This window comes from Salmo salar, chromosome ssa16, assembly GCF_905237065.1.
Source record: "Salmo salar chromosome ssa16, Ssal_v3.1, whole genome shotgun sequence".
NCBI lineage: Eukaryota > Metazoa > Chordata > Actinopteri > Salmoniformes > Salmonidae > Salmo > Salmo salar.
In genome coordinates this window covers 55,662,506-55,680,113 of record NC_059457.1, presented here as the reverse complement: position 1 = coordinate 55,680,113, position 17,608 = coordinate 55,662,506, and the positions used below count along the sequence as shown (strand labels likewise).

The following is a 17,608-nucleotide window of genomic DNA, read 5'->3' as shown; positions in this document are numbered from 1 at the left end:
TGGAGAAATGTGTCTACACTGAGAGAAAAGTACCGCAAAGCAGCTATACCAGTCAGAGCATTATCTGCTGATAGATGAGAAATTCACTAATGGCTGTTCTGAGTGGAGAAGTGCAACTGAAGCACAAAATGTGTGTGATGCCGAGCAGAAACTACAATAAGTATTTTTTTTATTTTTATCTGCACTTACAAACCGCAGCGAAAAAATAATAAAAAAATGCTGAATTCTGCATTAACGTGATCCCTGTAGAACCTCCTCTTACATTGTGGACTTCAAAGCGAGAGCAGCTCAAACGATTTAAAACAAGGAAGTGAGTTCGGGAAAAAATCTGAAAAGTGTACATCTTAAAAATAGTTTTCACATATAAAACATCATACGCCCGAACTCATTATTCTTGGGAACCCCAATTTGATTCTATGGTTAATGTGATAGAAAATGTATTTAGATTTGCAATTTTTCAGGGAGCTGGCACACTAGGTGCTAGCTGAGAAACCTAGACCAGAATTTTTATTAAAAATACAAAATCAGAGTCCTAAAAATAAACACCTTGTTTCAGCAAACAACACCTCAGTATACAGAGACGACCAAAAACACAACAAATCCAAAATGGCAACCAAAAATACAAACTCGTAATATACGAAGAAACACGGGCCGGGGAAAGTTAGCATGGCGGCTAACAAAAACAGTCAACGACCTCGCATCGTACCACAACTATAGCGAAGAAGACTGACGGTGAAACTCCCCCAAAAAAATGGGCCCAGAAACTTAACACACTAAAACTTGACAACATTAACAATTCCATGAACATCCTGAACAAAAAGACACAAAAGCCATTCGACAGGAAACATCTAACCTCTCCTCAACAAGATCTCCCACTACATACTGGGGCGGCCCGACATCGAACCAGTCCCCCAGATTGAACGTGGGCATCAAAACCAGCCCAGGATGAGAGTCACCCACCCCAATAATACTACACCTGCTGAGATAGACCATCTCAGATTAGCATGTATGAACATAACTTCACATTGAATCTATACGCTGATGACATTCTACTCACACTGCAATCTCCCTACTGGTAGTCTTAAAGCTGATTGACTGCTTTGTTTGGCTTCCTCTCAGGATATAAGATAAACTGGAACAAGTGTGAGGCTATGCCTGTCAACCCACACACATTTCAGCCCGACTTAGTGGGTCCTCCATTTGCTTGGAAGGCTGGTGGTATGAAGTATATAAGAAATAATAATATAGTATCCCCCCATAACTAATATATTCAGCCTAAATGGACCTAGAGACATCCGGGTCATCAAATCAATGTAAATTGTCCGGTGGCCATTTTATTAATTGTTCCGCAGTCTAATGGCTTGGGGGTAGGAGCTGTTGAGGAGCCTTTTGGTCCTAGACTTGGCGCTCCGGTACAACTTGCTGTGCGGTAGCAGTGAAAACAGTCTATAACTTGGGTGACTGGAGTCTCTGACAATTTTATGGCCTTTCCTCTGACACCGCCTATTATATAGGTCCTAGATGGTAGGAAGCTTGGCCCTGCTACCCTCTGTAGCGCCTTACAGTCAGAGGCCGAGCAGTTGCCATACCAGGCGGTGATGCAACCGGTCAGGATGCTCTCGATGGTGCAGCTGTAGAACTTTGACAATCTGGGGACCCATGCCAAATCTTTTCAGTCTCCTGAGGGGGAAACGGTCTCTTCACTGTTTTGGTGTGTTTGGACCTCGATAGTTTGTTGGCGATGTGGACACCAAGGAACTTGAAACTCTCGACCGGCTCCACTACAGCCCCGTCGTTGTTAATGGGGGCCTGCTTGGCTGTGAGTGAACAGGGAATACAGGAGGGGACTGAGTACACACCCCTGGGGAGCTCCAGTGTTGAGGATCAGCGTGGCAGATGTGTTGTTGCCTACTCTTACCATCTGGGGGCGGCCCATCAGGAAGTCCAGGATCCAGTTGCAGGGGGAAGTGTTTAGTCCCAGAGTCCTTAGCTTAGTGATGAGCTTTGTGGGTACTATGGTGTTGAACTCTGAGCTGTAGTCGATGTACAGCATTCTCACATAGGTGTTCCTTTTGTCCAGGTGGGAAAGGGAAGTGTGGAGTGTGATTGCATCATCTGTGGATCTGTTGGGGCGGTATGCCAATTGGAGTGGGTCTAGGGTTTCTGGGATGATGCTGTTGATGTGAGCCATGAGCAGCCTTTCAAAGCACTTCATTGCTACCGATGTGAGTGCCACGGGGCGGTGATCATTTAGGCAGGTTACCTTCGCTTCCTTGGGGATGATATTAAGAGATGGACAGCTCTCCCCCTTATCTTTATGGGGCAGAGATGAAACGTTAAAGACGGACGTATTACCTAGCCCATTTCATCTCTTCCGTCCGTCTCAAGTCATGGTTTTAGGAGCTAAAACTCTCTCCTCACAGTTCTTAAGGAACAAATCAGAAACCCAGGATAGGGTATATAGAAAACTGACTGTACCTAGATTCAAAAAGGTGGGCTGGGTGTCCCAGATGTACTCTTGTATAATTGTAATAATAATAAAAAAAGATATCCCCTTACATGGGCTTACAGATCAGAATGTAAGACTGGTAGCTGGGAGTGACTAGAGGTGATGATGTCACAGCACAGGTTTGTTCACCTGGCATCAACTTGGTACAGCCTCAATGACAACCTTAGTCTTCCCTGTGGCTCAGTTGGTAGAGCATGGTGTTTGCAATGCCAGGGTTGTGGGTTCGATTCCCACAGGGGGCCAGTACAAGAAAAAAAAAAATTCATGAAATGAAATGTATGCATTCACTACTGTAAGTCGCGTAAGAGCGTCTGCTAAATGACAAAAAAAATTAAAAAATAAATTTGATAATTACACTGTCAAGGGCAGTAGGGGTTTTAAGATGCTGCACAGAAGGTTGGATGTAAAAGGACCGTCTCTTCCATCCTGTTACATCTGGCATAACCCCCCTTTTTACAGCTGAGAGAAACACTTAAACAGTAGACACTGGCAAAGCCACAGTATTTCATATATTCAGATTGTTTAAAGATTATATTGTATAATTTTCCCAAGTGAAGGGCAGATTATGGTTTGAGTTACTTTTTTTGTGTGCATATCGACAGCTTAAGACAGTTGATAAAAATAAGGATAGTGAACCTGCATCTGATCCAGAGTGAGATCAGGACCCCAGGAAAGCTGCCTCCATGAGAATAACTGTATCAGATATTTATAGAAATAAAATAAATATTTTTTTAATCCTAAATGCATATTCCCCTCATTCGGTTAGGATGGGATTGTGACCTGAACACTTCTTCTCTCACCTCATCACAACACTATTTGGAGAAGAGGGTAAGGCCATTCACTTCAAGATATTGTGTAGAGGCTGCATCACATATTTCAAAATGGATAAAAATCTAACTCATGATGGCATAACTGTGGTAGCAACAGCTCTACTCCACATGTTGTGGGAATGTCCTGTAGTGAAAACATTAGTCTGAAGTTTTCAGTTTTGTCCTCTCCCCAAAAAAGGTTGGTGTCCAATTTCCAGCGTGTCCCATCTCATGTTTACTTGGTTAAAAGAGCAGAAAATATACTGTCTAATGTTAAGAATCGTTTGTTATCATTGGGTTGTCTTTCAGTCAAGAAAAATCATTCTTAAATTGAAGGAACGTAAGCTAAATAGTTTTTCTGTTGACCGCTGGTTGGAGGAGTAACTTAGACCTTTTATACATGGACCATGCAGCTTGCAGCTTGCCAGGACTTCCATTTAGGTGTACATGGTCACTGAGATGCAAGTTCTTGGACTCTGGAAATGTACAAATGAAAGTTTCAATCCTCTAGTCTATAATTGAATATCTGCAAATTACAAAAACTGTATGAAATAAAAACCTGCATTTTAATTTTACTGTTAACTACAACTGTTAACAGTAAAAGCTTTGCAATTTTCCCATTTTTCAAAGTCCCACCTCAAATCAAAACAAATTGTCCTGTGTGGCTCAGTTGGTAGAGCATGGTGTTTGCAACGCCAGGGTTGTGGGTTCGATTCCCACGGGGGACCAGTACGAAGAAAAAAAATTTATGCATTCACTACTGTAAGTCGCTCTGGATAAGAGCGTCTGCTAAATGACTAAAATGTAATTGTATTGGTCACATACACATGGTTAGCAGATGTTATTGCGAGTGTAGCGAAATGCTTGTGCTTCTAGTTGCGACAGTGATGTAATATCTAACAATTCCCCCAACAACTAACTAATACACACAATGTAAAGGGATGGAATGAGAATATGTACATATAAATATATTAATGAGTGATGGCCGAGCAGCATAGGCAAGGTGCAGTAGATGGTATAAAATACAGTATATACATATGAGATGAGTAATGTAAGATATGTAAACATTATTAATGGGACATTATTTAAAGTGACTAATGACAGCATACTGTCTAATAACGGTTTGCTCGATTTAGAGCCACGTCTCAGTCATGTGATTCGCATTTGATTTCGAATTGATTTGATGTCACTCAATAAATCCACACGCCCTTAAGTTAAACAGTCCCACACCGTTAGCAGGCTCCATTCACCAGCACTTTGAGCCAGGGGACGTGGTTACAGACAGACAGCATGAAGAAAACACAAGTAAACCAAGCCACAGACAGCATTGTGGGGGTGTCTCAGTAGCTCAGTTGGTAGAGCATGGTGCTTGTAACGCCCAAGGTAGTGGGTTCGATTCCCGGGATCACCCGTACGTAAAAATGTATGCACACATAGGCAATTCTTATTTACAATGTCAGCCTACCCAGGCCAAACCCGGATGACGCTGGGCCAACTGTGCGCTGCCCTATGTGAGTTGCTTTGGATAAAGCGCCTGCTAAATGGCTAATATAAATATATATATATATATATAAACCCATAGAGCACTATAATGACGGATGTGTGCCAAATGGAACCGTTTTCCTTACGGGCCCTGGTCAGAAGTAGTGCACTAGAAGTAGTGCACTATAGGGCCCTGGTCAAAAGTAGTGCACCATAAAGGGAATAGGGTACCGTTGGTATTGTGTAAGGTCTAGACCCGTGTTAACAGCATAACTAAGGGTTATGTGCTTTCTTCAAATACCAAGTTGTAGTCTAGTCTAATTGTTGTTCAGTAACCCACTGCCCAGGGCTTATAGACTAGTTCTTCATATTGTTGAAAGATGAAAATCGGAGATAGGCCTAGCTACTGGCCTATGTCTCAAAGCGATTCTCAAATGACGTGGACTCTGAGGTTTTCTTGTGTTGCCTGTTTTCAAAAATGTGAATTTGTTGTCGTCAGGAGGGTGGCCTTCAAGTCAAGTCCATAGCTATGTCTCGAATGCAACGATTTTCCCTTTTGGGGCATAGTCAAAAGTTGTGCACTATATAGGGAAAGGGTACCATGGGCCCTGGTCAAAAGTAAGGCCTTAGGGAATAGGGTGCCAGAGAGGGTGTTTCAGCTTCTGTCAGCTCTAAAGCTCCCTCTCCCCTGTAGGAAATGGTTGCTCCAGCATTTCAAACCCTTCATTAGACACCATGTTAAATGACTCCCTCTCTCCTGTAGGAAATGGTTGCTCCAGCATTTCAAACCCTCCATGTTAAATGACTCCCTCTCTCCTGTAGGAAATGGTTGCTCCAGCATTTCAAACCCTCCATGTTAAATGACTGCTTCCCAAACTAACTGCCACCGATCGCCTGGCCAAGTGCACGTCGTAAGCTAACAAACCCCATATTAAAAAACAACTCACACAGACACAACAATCGGATGGCCTTATCCCTGATCCTGTTACAACTAGCCTGAGTGCCAGTCTGTTTGTGCTATCATGTTTACAATAGGAGATGGTAAAAAACACAAACTAGATCTGGGACCAGGCTTTGTAAAACAACCCTGAATTGAGAAATGCAAAGCACAGTCTCTGGTAAGAAGACCCCATGTTTGGAATAGGTCTACAGTCCATATGGCCCTTGTGTATCTGGGATAGTCATTATGTGATGGTTTAGGTCTAACTAGAGCTCAGATTCCGTTTTTCAGAGTCTAAAGAATATAATGCATGTGTTTGGCTCTGGATGTATGTTAGCCTGGTAATATGGTCTGGCTCTAAATGCTGCAGTAGTCTCACCATTCCTTCAATACAAAGTGGTCCCTCTGTCCTCGTTTCATATGTTTCCTCTTAGCATAATTAGTTCCTAAAAGACATGGGTTTTGGATCGGGGAAAAAAAATAAAAAAATACCGCATCTCTCATTTCAACCATTTTCCATGTTACTAATGTTCACTCAGTAGCCACACTTGACATGTTTTACACAAGACATTCATTCCCTTATGGGTGAATCTGTATAGAACAATGTACGAATGGCGTGTTGAGCCTACATCTAAAACGACATGTTAATCACAATGACTTTACTACTTGAATTTATGGGTCAACTTGTAACTTTGCAAGCAAAAAAAATAAACAGTGGCTAACTTGTTGGCGTGTATCTCTCTACTTGATGTTAATTACGTTAGTACTTTTGTCTCCCAGAGAACTTAGCTACATTTTTGTTTGTTGTATTCCAGAAACTTAAATGAGGCGTCTTGAAAAGACCATATTCAATAGACTAAACTGAATATTCTACCTATAAACTATATAAACTAACTATAATATCCTAGTAGCGACCAACCCAGCCGGTGTAGTTAAACTAGTTAAGTTGTTGTTGTTTGCGGAGTATGCTAACGGCTAACGTTAGCTAGCTAGCCATGGTATGTACCCCTCTCAACACTCCAGTAAATACTTTTAATTATTAACTCACAGGTAGACAACTAGGTATTTTTTTAAATAAAAATATATATTTTTTTTTTAAATGGGCCATGCCACACTGGTTCTTACCCAAAAGTTTCTTGACCTCTTCCTCACTCATGTAAACGTTGACACTGGGCCGATGGTTGATACCCAGAGCTGGGGTAGTGCTAGTGCTGGCTAGGCACACGGCCCCTTCCACCAACAGCAGGGAAAACAGGCTCCACTGAACCGGATTTGACCAGCGTCGATACACGGTGAGGTTGCCACAACGGCCAACCGGTCCCCGTTCCCCAAACATTTACGCTTGTCTTGTAGTTGTTGCGCTTCTTTCGGAAAAAAAGTCGATTTCCAAAAATCCTCGATGTATTTATCATCCGTAGTTCAAGTTCTTTTTTTTTTTTAAAGGTAACATTTATTACTTGTTGACTTGTCTCGCTGGTTTTTCGTGGTTCTTGTCAGTTAGCTGGTTAGCAACCGTTAGCTAACTGATTAGCAGAACTAGCTAACTAACTTCGGACACACTGCGAATTATGCGGATAGTTTTGTTGTTGTCAACGTTTGCGAACGTTTGGATACAATTCTTTATTCACTATCCTTTGCGTATATTATCCTACTTAGATATGTTTAATTTGAGAACCCGTTAAGATAAATAGTAAAGATTTTCCCCAAAAAATAACATCCAGGTTTCTCGTTTCATGGTCCTTGTTGTTCCTTCCCCGAGTAATCTCAGTTTTCACTGGAGGGAGGGACCAAGGGACAGACTCCAAGCTCCGGGAAACGCGCCTGATAACATTTCAGTGGGTGACTGAATAAATCCTTTCTAAGCATGCAGATGAATTGCAATGTACAATCTACTTTGTATAACGACACATACAACTCATTTTTATTTTTATTTGAATAACGCAATGGATTCTCATCAAACAAACACACCGCAGGTAACATCATAGGTGTGTGTGTGATTGATTCAAATGTTGCTTGGCCCTCTAATGGAATAATGTTTGGCTTATTTTAACTGTTTCCCTATTTCAACAGTCCAATTGCAGCATAGTCACAATTGAGCTCTTTCAGGAGAAAGAGGGGAGAGCACACTCCCCCATCCACATCGACAGGGCTGTTGTGGAGCTGGGTAGAGAGCTTCAAGATGTTTGGCGTCCACATCACTAAGGACTTAACATGGTCCCCACACACCCGTACACTCGTGAAGAGGGCACGGCTGCACCTCTTCCCACTCAGGAGGCTGAAAAGATTTGACATGGGCCCTGAGATTCTCAAAAAGTTCTACAACTGCACCATTGAGAGCATCTTGACTGGCTGCATCACCGCTTGGTATGGTAATTGCACCGCCCTTGACTGCAAAGCATTACATACCATAGGGTGGTATGCAGGGGCGGAAATCCCAGGGGGGACGGGGGGGACACGACCCCCCCATCCTGGGAAAAATATGATTTGTCCCCCCCAATATATCACTGTAAACATAACTGTAATTTAAATAATATTAATAATACGCAATGAAAGCAATTGTGCTGATTATAGACACTTGATAGCGTGTTTTTAAGTTTCAAAAGATTGCGACCCCCCCGCCCTTTGCCTCGCAATGGTTTGATCCACTGCCAGTTCCTTAGTTGTCAATGTAGCAGATTGTTAGTATCTACTGTCTGAAAGGCACTCAATGCACGTAACTGACGTGAGGTTAATCCAGTCAATCGCGCCAGGGTTCACACACACCCTAGCTGAATTTGCAGAGCTAGCGCGCAAATATTAACTATTAAGCTAGCTAGTACCTATTCCATTTATGTGGTGTCGTCAAAGATGGAATCTTTGCTATCGTCAATTTATTCCAAGATCAGCATGCATGTAAGTTAGTGCTTCAAAGTCCCTGTGATAAGGTTAGCGATAAACTGAACAGAACTACACTCTCTTCTACCATTGTTTTAAATATATTTAATGGTCTCGTTGCAAAAGCTAAATTGTCGCAAGGGAACTTTTACTTATTTATTTGATTTCACCTTTATTTAACCCGGGTAGCAAAGATTATAGCAAACACCACTGAATTGGTGCTCGCTAGCTTTGCAAATTCAGCTATTGTTGGAAGCCAGCCAATATGAAGCAAACGATTAAAATTACAAAAGGTTGCAGCATATGTTGTGTAAATGGTGAACTCATACAGCTGTCAACTCTTGTCACTGCAATCCGTTTCACATTTGCTAGCTACCTTTTAGAACGAAGCTCATATAGAATGATAGAAGATAAGATGATAGAAGCCCATCTCCTACTGTAAATAACCTACATACTGTGTGTGTGTAGCCAGCCAGGTAGAAAAATGGCAGAAAAAAGACAGACGTCAGAGTATTTTTCAGTACACCAAAACGCAAAGTAAGAACCCTAGTAGCCTAATATCTCAGACTAGTTGATAAAATGTTCATAAGAAAGAAATGAAATGCTAATGGAAATGTTTCACAATGATGTCATTAGGCAGAGCAGGCAACAGATGGCACACAGACAGCAGAGTTGGGGACAGATATGCAGGGACAGACTGGCAGAGACAGGTAAGTTTGTTGAGTCTTTGTTTGGCAACATTATGAAAGGTTCTCATTTTTTTTTCACTTGTAAAATAGGAACATAACTGGAAAATGCCATGGACACCCCCACTCTCAACTTAAACTGGTGACTGAACTAAGATTTGTTAAAGGCAATGGTATTGCTGTTGTGATTAGTTGTGTAGTTTTGGGTACCGGTAGTTAGGAGTACAGCAAACACCTTATTTATTTTGTTCCTCAATATACATTTACCATATTACAATGTAGGCTATGTGTTACAGCAATACTTTTGGTGTCCCCCTCAGGAATTGCTCTTGAGAAAATTTCATGTAATTGTCCCCTCCAAAGTTGATATCAGATTTTCGCCCCTGGTGGTATGGGTAGCCCAGTACATCACTGGGGCTGAGCTCCCTGCCATCCAGGACCTCTATATCAGGTGGTGTCAGAGGAAGGCCCGAAAAATACCCAAAGACTCCAGCCACTCAAGCAATAGACTGTTCACTCTGCTACCGTTCGACAAACGGTACTGGAGTATAGGCTGTCGAACCAACAGGCTCAGAGACAGCTTCTGCCATCATCTGCTGTTGCTACTCTGTTCTTTATTTTTCTCTTGTTATTATCTATCCTGATGCCTAGACACTTTACCCTGCCTTCATGTACATATCTACCTCAAATACCTTTATTATTATCTATCCTGATGTCTAGTCACTTTACCCTGGCTTCATGTACATATCTACCTCAATTACCTTGTTATTATCTATCCTGATGCCTAGTCACTTGACCCTGCCTTCATGTACATATCTACCTCAAATACCTTATTATTATTCAGCATTTCACTGTAAAGTCTACACCAGTTGTATTCGGAGCATGTGATAAATACAATTTGATTTGATTTTAATCAATCAATTCATATGCCCAAAAATATCACATTGATGCAGTATAGATATAGACACCTTGTGGTGAGCTACTGCAATACAATACCTGCAGAGAACTCATCTTCAAATAGAGGCCTTACCTTCCAAAAGGTGTCTGTTATACAGTCTACTTTATTCACACACAAAAAAAAAAAACATATTGAAGCTATAGACATTCCTTCTTAAATTACATTTGAAATAAATATGTAATAAAACATGACACGAAAATAACATTTTAACATTTTAATTATTAAAATATTCACCTACAAAACAGCCTATAAACACTATTTACATGATAGCTAGCAGTGATGTTGGTTTAGAGTTGAAAGACATAAAAACAGACATTTATTTTCCAGTACTGATTGCTGAACATGTTTTTTGGCTAAGAGGTAAAACAGTTAAATTTGTTGTTAAATCAATCGATACAGATTTTAAATAGGGTTGCTTGCGATGAAACAGACAATATACACATTTCCCTGAGCAGAGGGACTAAACTGCCAACATGTGAGACATGAGGTATGTATAATGTTTTGATTTTTACACAGGTGTGGACTGTTTATGGTACATTTCTCATCCATCATGAGTGAAAATTCTGTAAAAAAATATGACATAGAATAGTTAGAAATTGATTGATGATTCTGGGGCCAAATCTCATTGATGGTTGTTGGGGGTCAATCATGTTCTACTTGTTAGCTTCCTCCAAATCCTCATTCAAGCTGCGGATACAACAGGCCAACCTCTGGTCAACATGGGTCATCCAACAGGCCAATCTCTGGTCAACATGGGTCATCCATAAGGCCAATCTCTGGGCAACATGGGTCATCCAACAGGCCAATCTCTGGGCAACATGGGTCATCCAACATGGGTCATCCAACAGGCCAATCTCTGGGCAACATGGGTCATCCAACATGGGTCATCCAACAGGCCAATCTCTGGGCAACATGGGTCACCCCTCATAGCCTGGTTCCTCTCTAGGTTCTGGCCTTTTTAGGGAGTTTTTCCTAGCCACCGTGCTTCTACACCTGATTTGCTTGCTGTTTGGGATTTTCTGTACAGCACTTTGTGACATCAGCTGATGTAAAAAGGGCTTTATAAATACATGTGATTGATTGATTGATCCTACAGGCCAATCTCTGGGCAACATGGGTCATCCAATAGGCCAATCTCTGGGCAACATGGGTCAACATGGATCTTCCAACAGGTCAATCTCTGGGCAACATGGGTCATCCAACTGGCCAATCTCTGGGAAACATGGGTCATACAATAGGCCAATATCTGGGCAACATGGGTCATCCAACAGGCCAATCTCTGGGCAACATGGGTCATCCAACTGGCCAATCTCTGGGTAACATGGGTCATACAATAGGCCAATCTCTGGGCAACATGGTTCATCCAACAGGCCAATCTCTGGGAAACATGGGTCATCCAACAGGCCAATCTCTGGGCAACATGGGTCATCCAACAGGTCAATCTCTGGGCAACATGGGTCATCCAACATGGGTCATCCAACTGGCCAATCTCTGGGCAACATGGGTCATCCAAGATTAGCTTTCTGAAAGTAGAAAATATCAATTTTATTTTAACTGAAGCCAAAGCAAATTGTATTACATTTTAAATTAAATCAAAATTGTACCAACCATTAATGTTGTCTGTTAGTTCTTCTGTCTGTCCAAACAAAGAATAATGAGATGTGAAAACAAGAATATGATTATATTAAAGCTAAGAATGACTTCCTTCGGGACTGAACTTTTCAATCAAACTCACTGGGGCTTTTCTTTGGAAGCAGTGGTGGTTCACAGATCTCTCGATAGCAAATATCCTGCTGCACTTTATATGTCCTTTTATACCTGGGGAGCACAAGGGGAAAAAAATTGCGTATCTACTAAACATACAAAGTACATATAGATACAGATTATTCAACATGCTTCTTGTGGGGATGAAACCAATTTACATTCTAGAAATGAATAAAGTTATACTAGTGCTATATTTAACAGGTGTCAGTGTGCTTACGGTATCCCTTCCTTCCCTAGGTACCATGTCCCTTACTGGGCTGAAATCAGGGAAGAATTATCCCTTCCTTCCCTAGGTACCATGTCCCTTACTGGGCTGAAATCAGGGAAGAATTATCCCTTCCTTACTGGGCTGAAATCAGGGAAGAATTATCCCTTCCTTCCCTAGGTACCATGTCCCTTACTGGGCTGAAATCAGGGAAGAATTATCCCTTCCCTCCCTTACTGGGCTGAAATCAGGGAAGAATTTTCCCTTCCTTCCCTAGGTACCATGTCCCTTACTGGGCTGAAATCAGGGAAGAATTATCCCTTCCTTCCCTAGGTACCATGTCCCTTACTGGGCTGAAATCAGGGAAGAATTATCCCTTCCTTCCCTAGGTACCAATGTCCCTTACTGGGCTGAAATCAGGGAAGAATTATCCCTTCCTTCCCTAGGTACCATGTCCCTTACTGGGCTGAAATCAGGGAAGAATTATCCCTTCCTTCCCTAGGTACCATGTCCCTTACTGGGCTGAAATCAGGGAAGAATTATCCCTTCCTTCCCTAGGTACCAATGTCCCTTACTGGGCTGAAATCAGGGAAGAATTATCCCTTCCTTCCCTAGGTACCATGTCCCTTACTGGGCTGAAATCAGGGAAGAATTATCCCTTCCTTCCCTAGGTACCATGTCCCTTACTGGGCTGAAATCAGGGAAGAATTATCCCTTCCTTCCCTAGGTACCATGTCCCTTACTGGTCTCAAATCAGGGAAGACTTCAGCATATAAAGAGGTTTACAGTCTATATGAAATCAATTCTGACATGTATAAACATGCAGAGGAGGTCTATGTCCACTGTTTGACACTCACAGGTAATGGCAGACTTCACCCACCCAGACGGGCACGCTCTTTGTTTCAGAGTAAAGGCGGGTACACGGGTGGGGCACTCGCTGGCAGACTGCAGACAGACGTGGTTGTAGCAGGACAAAGATAAACACAGATATGTGTTAAAGCACTGAGAGGGTTCTTCTGAGGGAGAGGTTCTGGAGGAAGAGGCAGTTAAAAGGCTGTTAAATATGACATGAGGGAGTGAGGAGAAGACAAAGGGAAAAAGAAAGAGGGAGAGAGGAACATAGGGAGGGAGAGTGATAGGTAGGGAGGGATTTTGTATGAACAGAAAGATAGAGAGTGGGAGGAAGAGAGAGAGAGAGAGAAGATGCAGAAAAATGGAGAGAGGGATTTGGTCTGAGGAAGAGAGAGAGAGAGAAGGTGCAGGGATTTGGTCTGAGGAGAGAGAGAGAGAGAGAGAAGGTACAGGGATTTGGTCTGAGGAAGAGAGAGAGAAGGTACAGGGATTTGGTCTGAGGAAGAGAGAGAGAAGGTGAAAGAGATAGGGAGAGAGAGATTTGGTCTGAGAAAGGGAGAGGGAAAGAGAGAGAGACAGGGAGATTTGGCCTGAGAAGGAGAGAGAGAGGAGAGATAGGGAGGGTGGAATTTGGCACTCCTCCCTAGTGATTGATGGTTTAAGGAAAGAAATGTTTAAACAGTTTGACTGAGGGTGTTTGGATGAAGAAATGTACAGTATAGAGCCCCACAGTTGATGTGTCGAAATACCCATAATACAGACAAATATAATGTATTTACAAAAGTCACCTTGTCCGAGAGAGATTTACACGGTTATCAAAATGTTATGCCAGGGTAAGCCTACACAAAAACACAGACCTTATTTTAAGTGTTTCTAAAATCCTCTATGGGGAAAGTGAATGGTGAAAAAAACCATTGGAACCATTTCCCTGTTTGACCGCTATGTTTTATGGGAATTATGACTCATACTGTGGTACTCTATTAAAAAGAGAAGTGTGTGTGTGTGTGTGTGTGTGTGCCTTTTTATACAGTGTGTGTGTGTGTGTACCATCTCCTACAGTGCTGCAGCATAACACCTTGCGTTTCTTGTGAACATGATTGGACAAGTTCAAACCAAAGGAAAAGCTTGTATTTCAAAATAACCTATTTTGTCTGAAGAGTTTTGTACCTGAATGGTGATATTATAGTTATGTTGTGACTTGCAAAGTTGTATTTTCTATGTGAGGATGTTGCAGAGTATTTATGGTGCTGTGAAATGATTTCCTCCTATGAGGAAGACATCTGAATCTATTTTTTTTGTCAGCCCAAGACAGCTGATCTGAGAGAAAATGCAGTTGTTCTATGCAACAAAAAAAAAAAAAAGGCTTCTTCGGCTGTCCCCATAGGAGAACCGTTTTGGGTTCCAGGTAGAACCATTTTGGGTTCCAAGTAGAACCATTTTGGGTTCCTTTGTAGAACTCCCTTTTTATAATTTTGAAACATTTTTTTGTCATTTAGCAGATACTCTTATCCAGTAATGAGTACATACTTTTTCAGACTTTTTTTCTGTACTGGTCACCCGTGGGAATCGAACCCACAACCCTGACGTTACAACCGCCATGCTCTACCACCTGAACTACATGGAACCCAAAACGGTTCTACTTGGAACCAAAAGGATTCTACCTGGAACCAACAAGGATTCTTTAAAGCGTTTTCCTATGGGGACAGCCGAATGGTGTGTATGGCACTCCAATGTCATTGTGTCGTGTGGTGGAGACCAAGACAGAAGGCATGAACTCACACAGATCGCACTGCCTGCCCTTGAACCCGGCTACGCAGTCGCATATGTAGGAGTCGCCGCCCTTCGCACACGTACCCCCGTTCAGGCAGGGCAGACTCCGGCAGTCCTGGGACGACTCTGAAACACAGCAGCTGCTGTCAGGACCCCTGGTTAAGCGGAGCCCAGTAGACAAACCACCAGCTCAGGTTTCACTAAGGCTGCCTCCTACCCAAATTCAACCTATTCTCTTTTTAGTGCATTACTTTTGACCAGAGCCCTGTGGGTAGAGCCCTATGGGTAGAGCCCTATGGGTAGAGCCCTATGGGTAGAGCCCTGTGGGTAGAGCCCTATGGGTAGAGCCCTATGGGTAGAGTCCTGTGGGTAGAGCCCTATGGGTAGAGCCCTATGGGTAGAGCCCTGTGGGTAGTGCCCTGTGGGTAGAGCCCTATGGGTAGAGCCCTATAGGTAGAGTCCTATGGGTAGAGTCCTATGGGTAGAGTCCTATGGGTAGAGCACTATGGGTAGAGTCCTACGGGTAGAGCCCTACGGGTAGAGTCCTATGGGTAGAGTCCTATGGGTAGAGCCCTATGGGTAGAGCCCTGTGGGTAGAGTCCTATGGGTAGAGTCCTATGGGTAGAGTCCTATGGGTAGTCCTATGGGTAGAGTCCTGTGGGTAGAGTCCTATGGGTAGAGTCCTATGGGTAGAGTCCTATGGGTAGTCCTATGGGTAGAGTCCTATGGGTAGAGTCCTATGGGTAGAGCACTATGGGTAGAGCACTATGGGTAGAGTCCTACGGGTAGAGCCCTATGGGTAGAGTCCTATGGGTAGAGTCCTATGGGTAGAGCCCTATGGGTAGAGTCCTATGGGTAGAGTCCTGTGGGTAGAGTCCTGTGGGTAGAGTCCTGTGGGTAGAGCCCTGTGGGTAGAGCCTGTGGGTAGAGTCCTCTGGGTAGAGTCCTGTGGGTAGAGTCCTGTGGGTAGTGTCCTGTGGGTAGTGTCCTATGGGTAGAGCCCTGTGGGTAGAGTCCTGTGGGTAGAGTCCTGTGGGTAGAGTCCTGTGAGTAGAGCCCTATGGGTAGAGTCATGTGGGTAGAGTCATGTGGGTAGAGTCCTGTGGGTAGAGTCCTATTGGTAGAGTCCTATGGGTAGAGCCCTGTGGGTAGAGCCCTGTGGGTAGTGTCCTATGGGTAGAGCACTATGGGTAGAGCCCTATGGGTAGAGTCCTATGGGTAGTGCACTGTGGGTAGTGTCCTATGAGGTTCCCCTATGGGCCCTGGTCAAAGTAATGCCCTTTAAAGTGTCTCTCATTCTCTCTGTAATAACATTTCTATAGTAAAGCTTGGTTGACATTCCCTTCCTCCTCTTCGTTGCCAGCTACAGTCCTGTGGCCAGAAGATACAGCACCCATCGCAGTATATATGGAGACGTAATAATTAACATGCTGTTTCTATTCAGCGGCGCCTATAGGAGAAGATTAGCATAGATTAGCATAGATTAGCATAGCTTCCATGTGGCAGACCTCCCATTAAAACTGAATGGCGCTGGGAGATGTAAAGGAATGTTTCCATGTTTCTCCATATGGGACCAGTTACAGAGGAGAGGGTTCCATATCTGGCATCTTAACTACACCACAACTCTGTCCTGCATGACAGATTATACTGTAGTCGACCAACACCAAGGCCACTTCGTCAAGAGGTTCAGATCTCCTTGCTGGGCGGCTACGGTGTTGAGTCGACAGTCCCTGGATCCGCTTCTGACCTGCTTTTAAAAAAAATAATTCATCCCTGAATTCACTGCAATTACCTACCATAATACCTACCAGGTTTTCTCCTGGACTCCTCCTCTTCCTCCTTCCTCTGGATCTCTAGTGCAAGGCTGATCTTATTGGTTGTCTCCTCCATCCTCTCTAGCTGAACGGGAGGCTCGGGTTCTGCAAGGCAGAATCAAAGAGGTATTGATCCATACCAGTATTCAGTACAAATGTACTACTGGTCTACGTGAATGTTAAAATTGACCACCTCATCCTGAAGCTTAGCACCTAAAGACGCTACGTGTTGATTCAGTTGGCATTATGCTGGTTATACCTGGTTATATGAGGTTATAACAGTACTTACTAGTGTCACCTGGCTGGTTATACCTGGTTATATGGGGTTATAACAGTACTTACTAGTGTCACCTGGCTGGTTATACCTGGTTATATGGGGTTATAACAGTACTTACTAGTGTCACCTGGCTGGTTATACCTGGTTATATGAGGTTATAACAGTACTTACTAGTGTCACCTGGCTGGTTATACCTGGTTATATGGGGTTATAACAGTACTTACTAGTGTCACCTGGCTGGTTATACCTGGTTATATGGGGTTATAACAGTACTTACTAGTGTCACCTGGCTGGTTATACCTGGTTATATGTGGTTATAACAGTACTTACTAGTGTCACCTGGCTGGTTATACCTGGTTATATGTGGTTATAACAGTACTTACTAGTGTCACCTGGCTGGTTATACCTGGTTATATGAGGTTATAACAGTACTTACTAGTGTCACCTGGCTGGTTATACCTGGTTATATGAGGTTATAACAGTACTTACTAATGTCACCTGGCTGGTTATATGGGGTTATAACAGTACTTACTAGTGTCACCTGGCTGGTTATACCTGGTTATATGAGGTTATAACAGTACTTACTAGTGTCACCTGGCTGGTTATACCTGGTTATATGGGGTTATAACAGTACTTACTAGTGTCACCTGGCTGGTTATACCTGGTTA

At 43.0% G+C, this 17,608-nt stretch overlaps 2 protein-coding genes across 5 annotated transcripts in view; both read right to left on the bottom strand.

Annotated features, from left to right (window-relative positions):
- The window catches only part of LOC106574121 (tyrosine-protein kinase RYK), a 265,151-nt gene extending 257,629 nt beyond the window's left edge, over positions 1-7,522 (bottom strand). For both annotated transcript variants that reach the window (XM_014149734.2, XM_014149735.2), the window contains exon 1: positions 6,866-7,522. In XM_014149734.2, coding sequence (XP_014005209.1) covers positions 6,866-7,076 — 211 coding nt within the window. In that variant the 5' untranslated portion in view covers positions 7,077-7,522. The remainder of the gene's footprint in view (positions 1-6,865) is intronic.
- A 2,935-nt stretch (positions 7,523-10,457) lies between these two features.
- The window catches only part of LOC106574124 (sushi, nidogen and EGF-like domains 1), a 144,927-nt gene continuing 137,776 nt past the window's right edge, over positions 10,458-17,608 (bottom strand). For all 3 annotated transcript variants that reach the window (XM_045697462.1, XM_045697464.1, XM_045697465.1), the window contains 6 exons: positions 16,658-16,768; positions 14,859-14,975; positions 13,085-13,172; positions 11,994-12,076; positions 11,867-11,894; positions 10,458-11,781 (listed from right to left, as the gene is read on the bottom strand). In XM_045697462.1, coding sequence (XP_045553418.1) covers positions 11,869-11,894; positions 11,994-12,076; positions 13,085-13,172; positions 14,859-14,975; positions 16,658-16,768 — 425 coding nt within the window. In that variant the 3' untranslated portion in view covers positions 10,458-11,781; positions 11,867-11,868. The remainder of the gene's footprint in view (positions 11,782-11,866; positions 11,895-11,993; positions 12,077-13,084; positions 13,173-14,858; positions 14,976-16,657; positions 16,769-17,608) is intronic.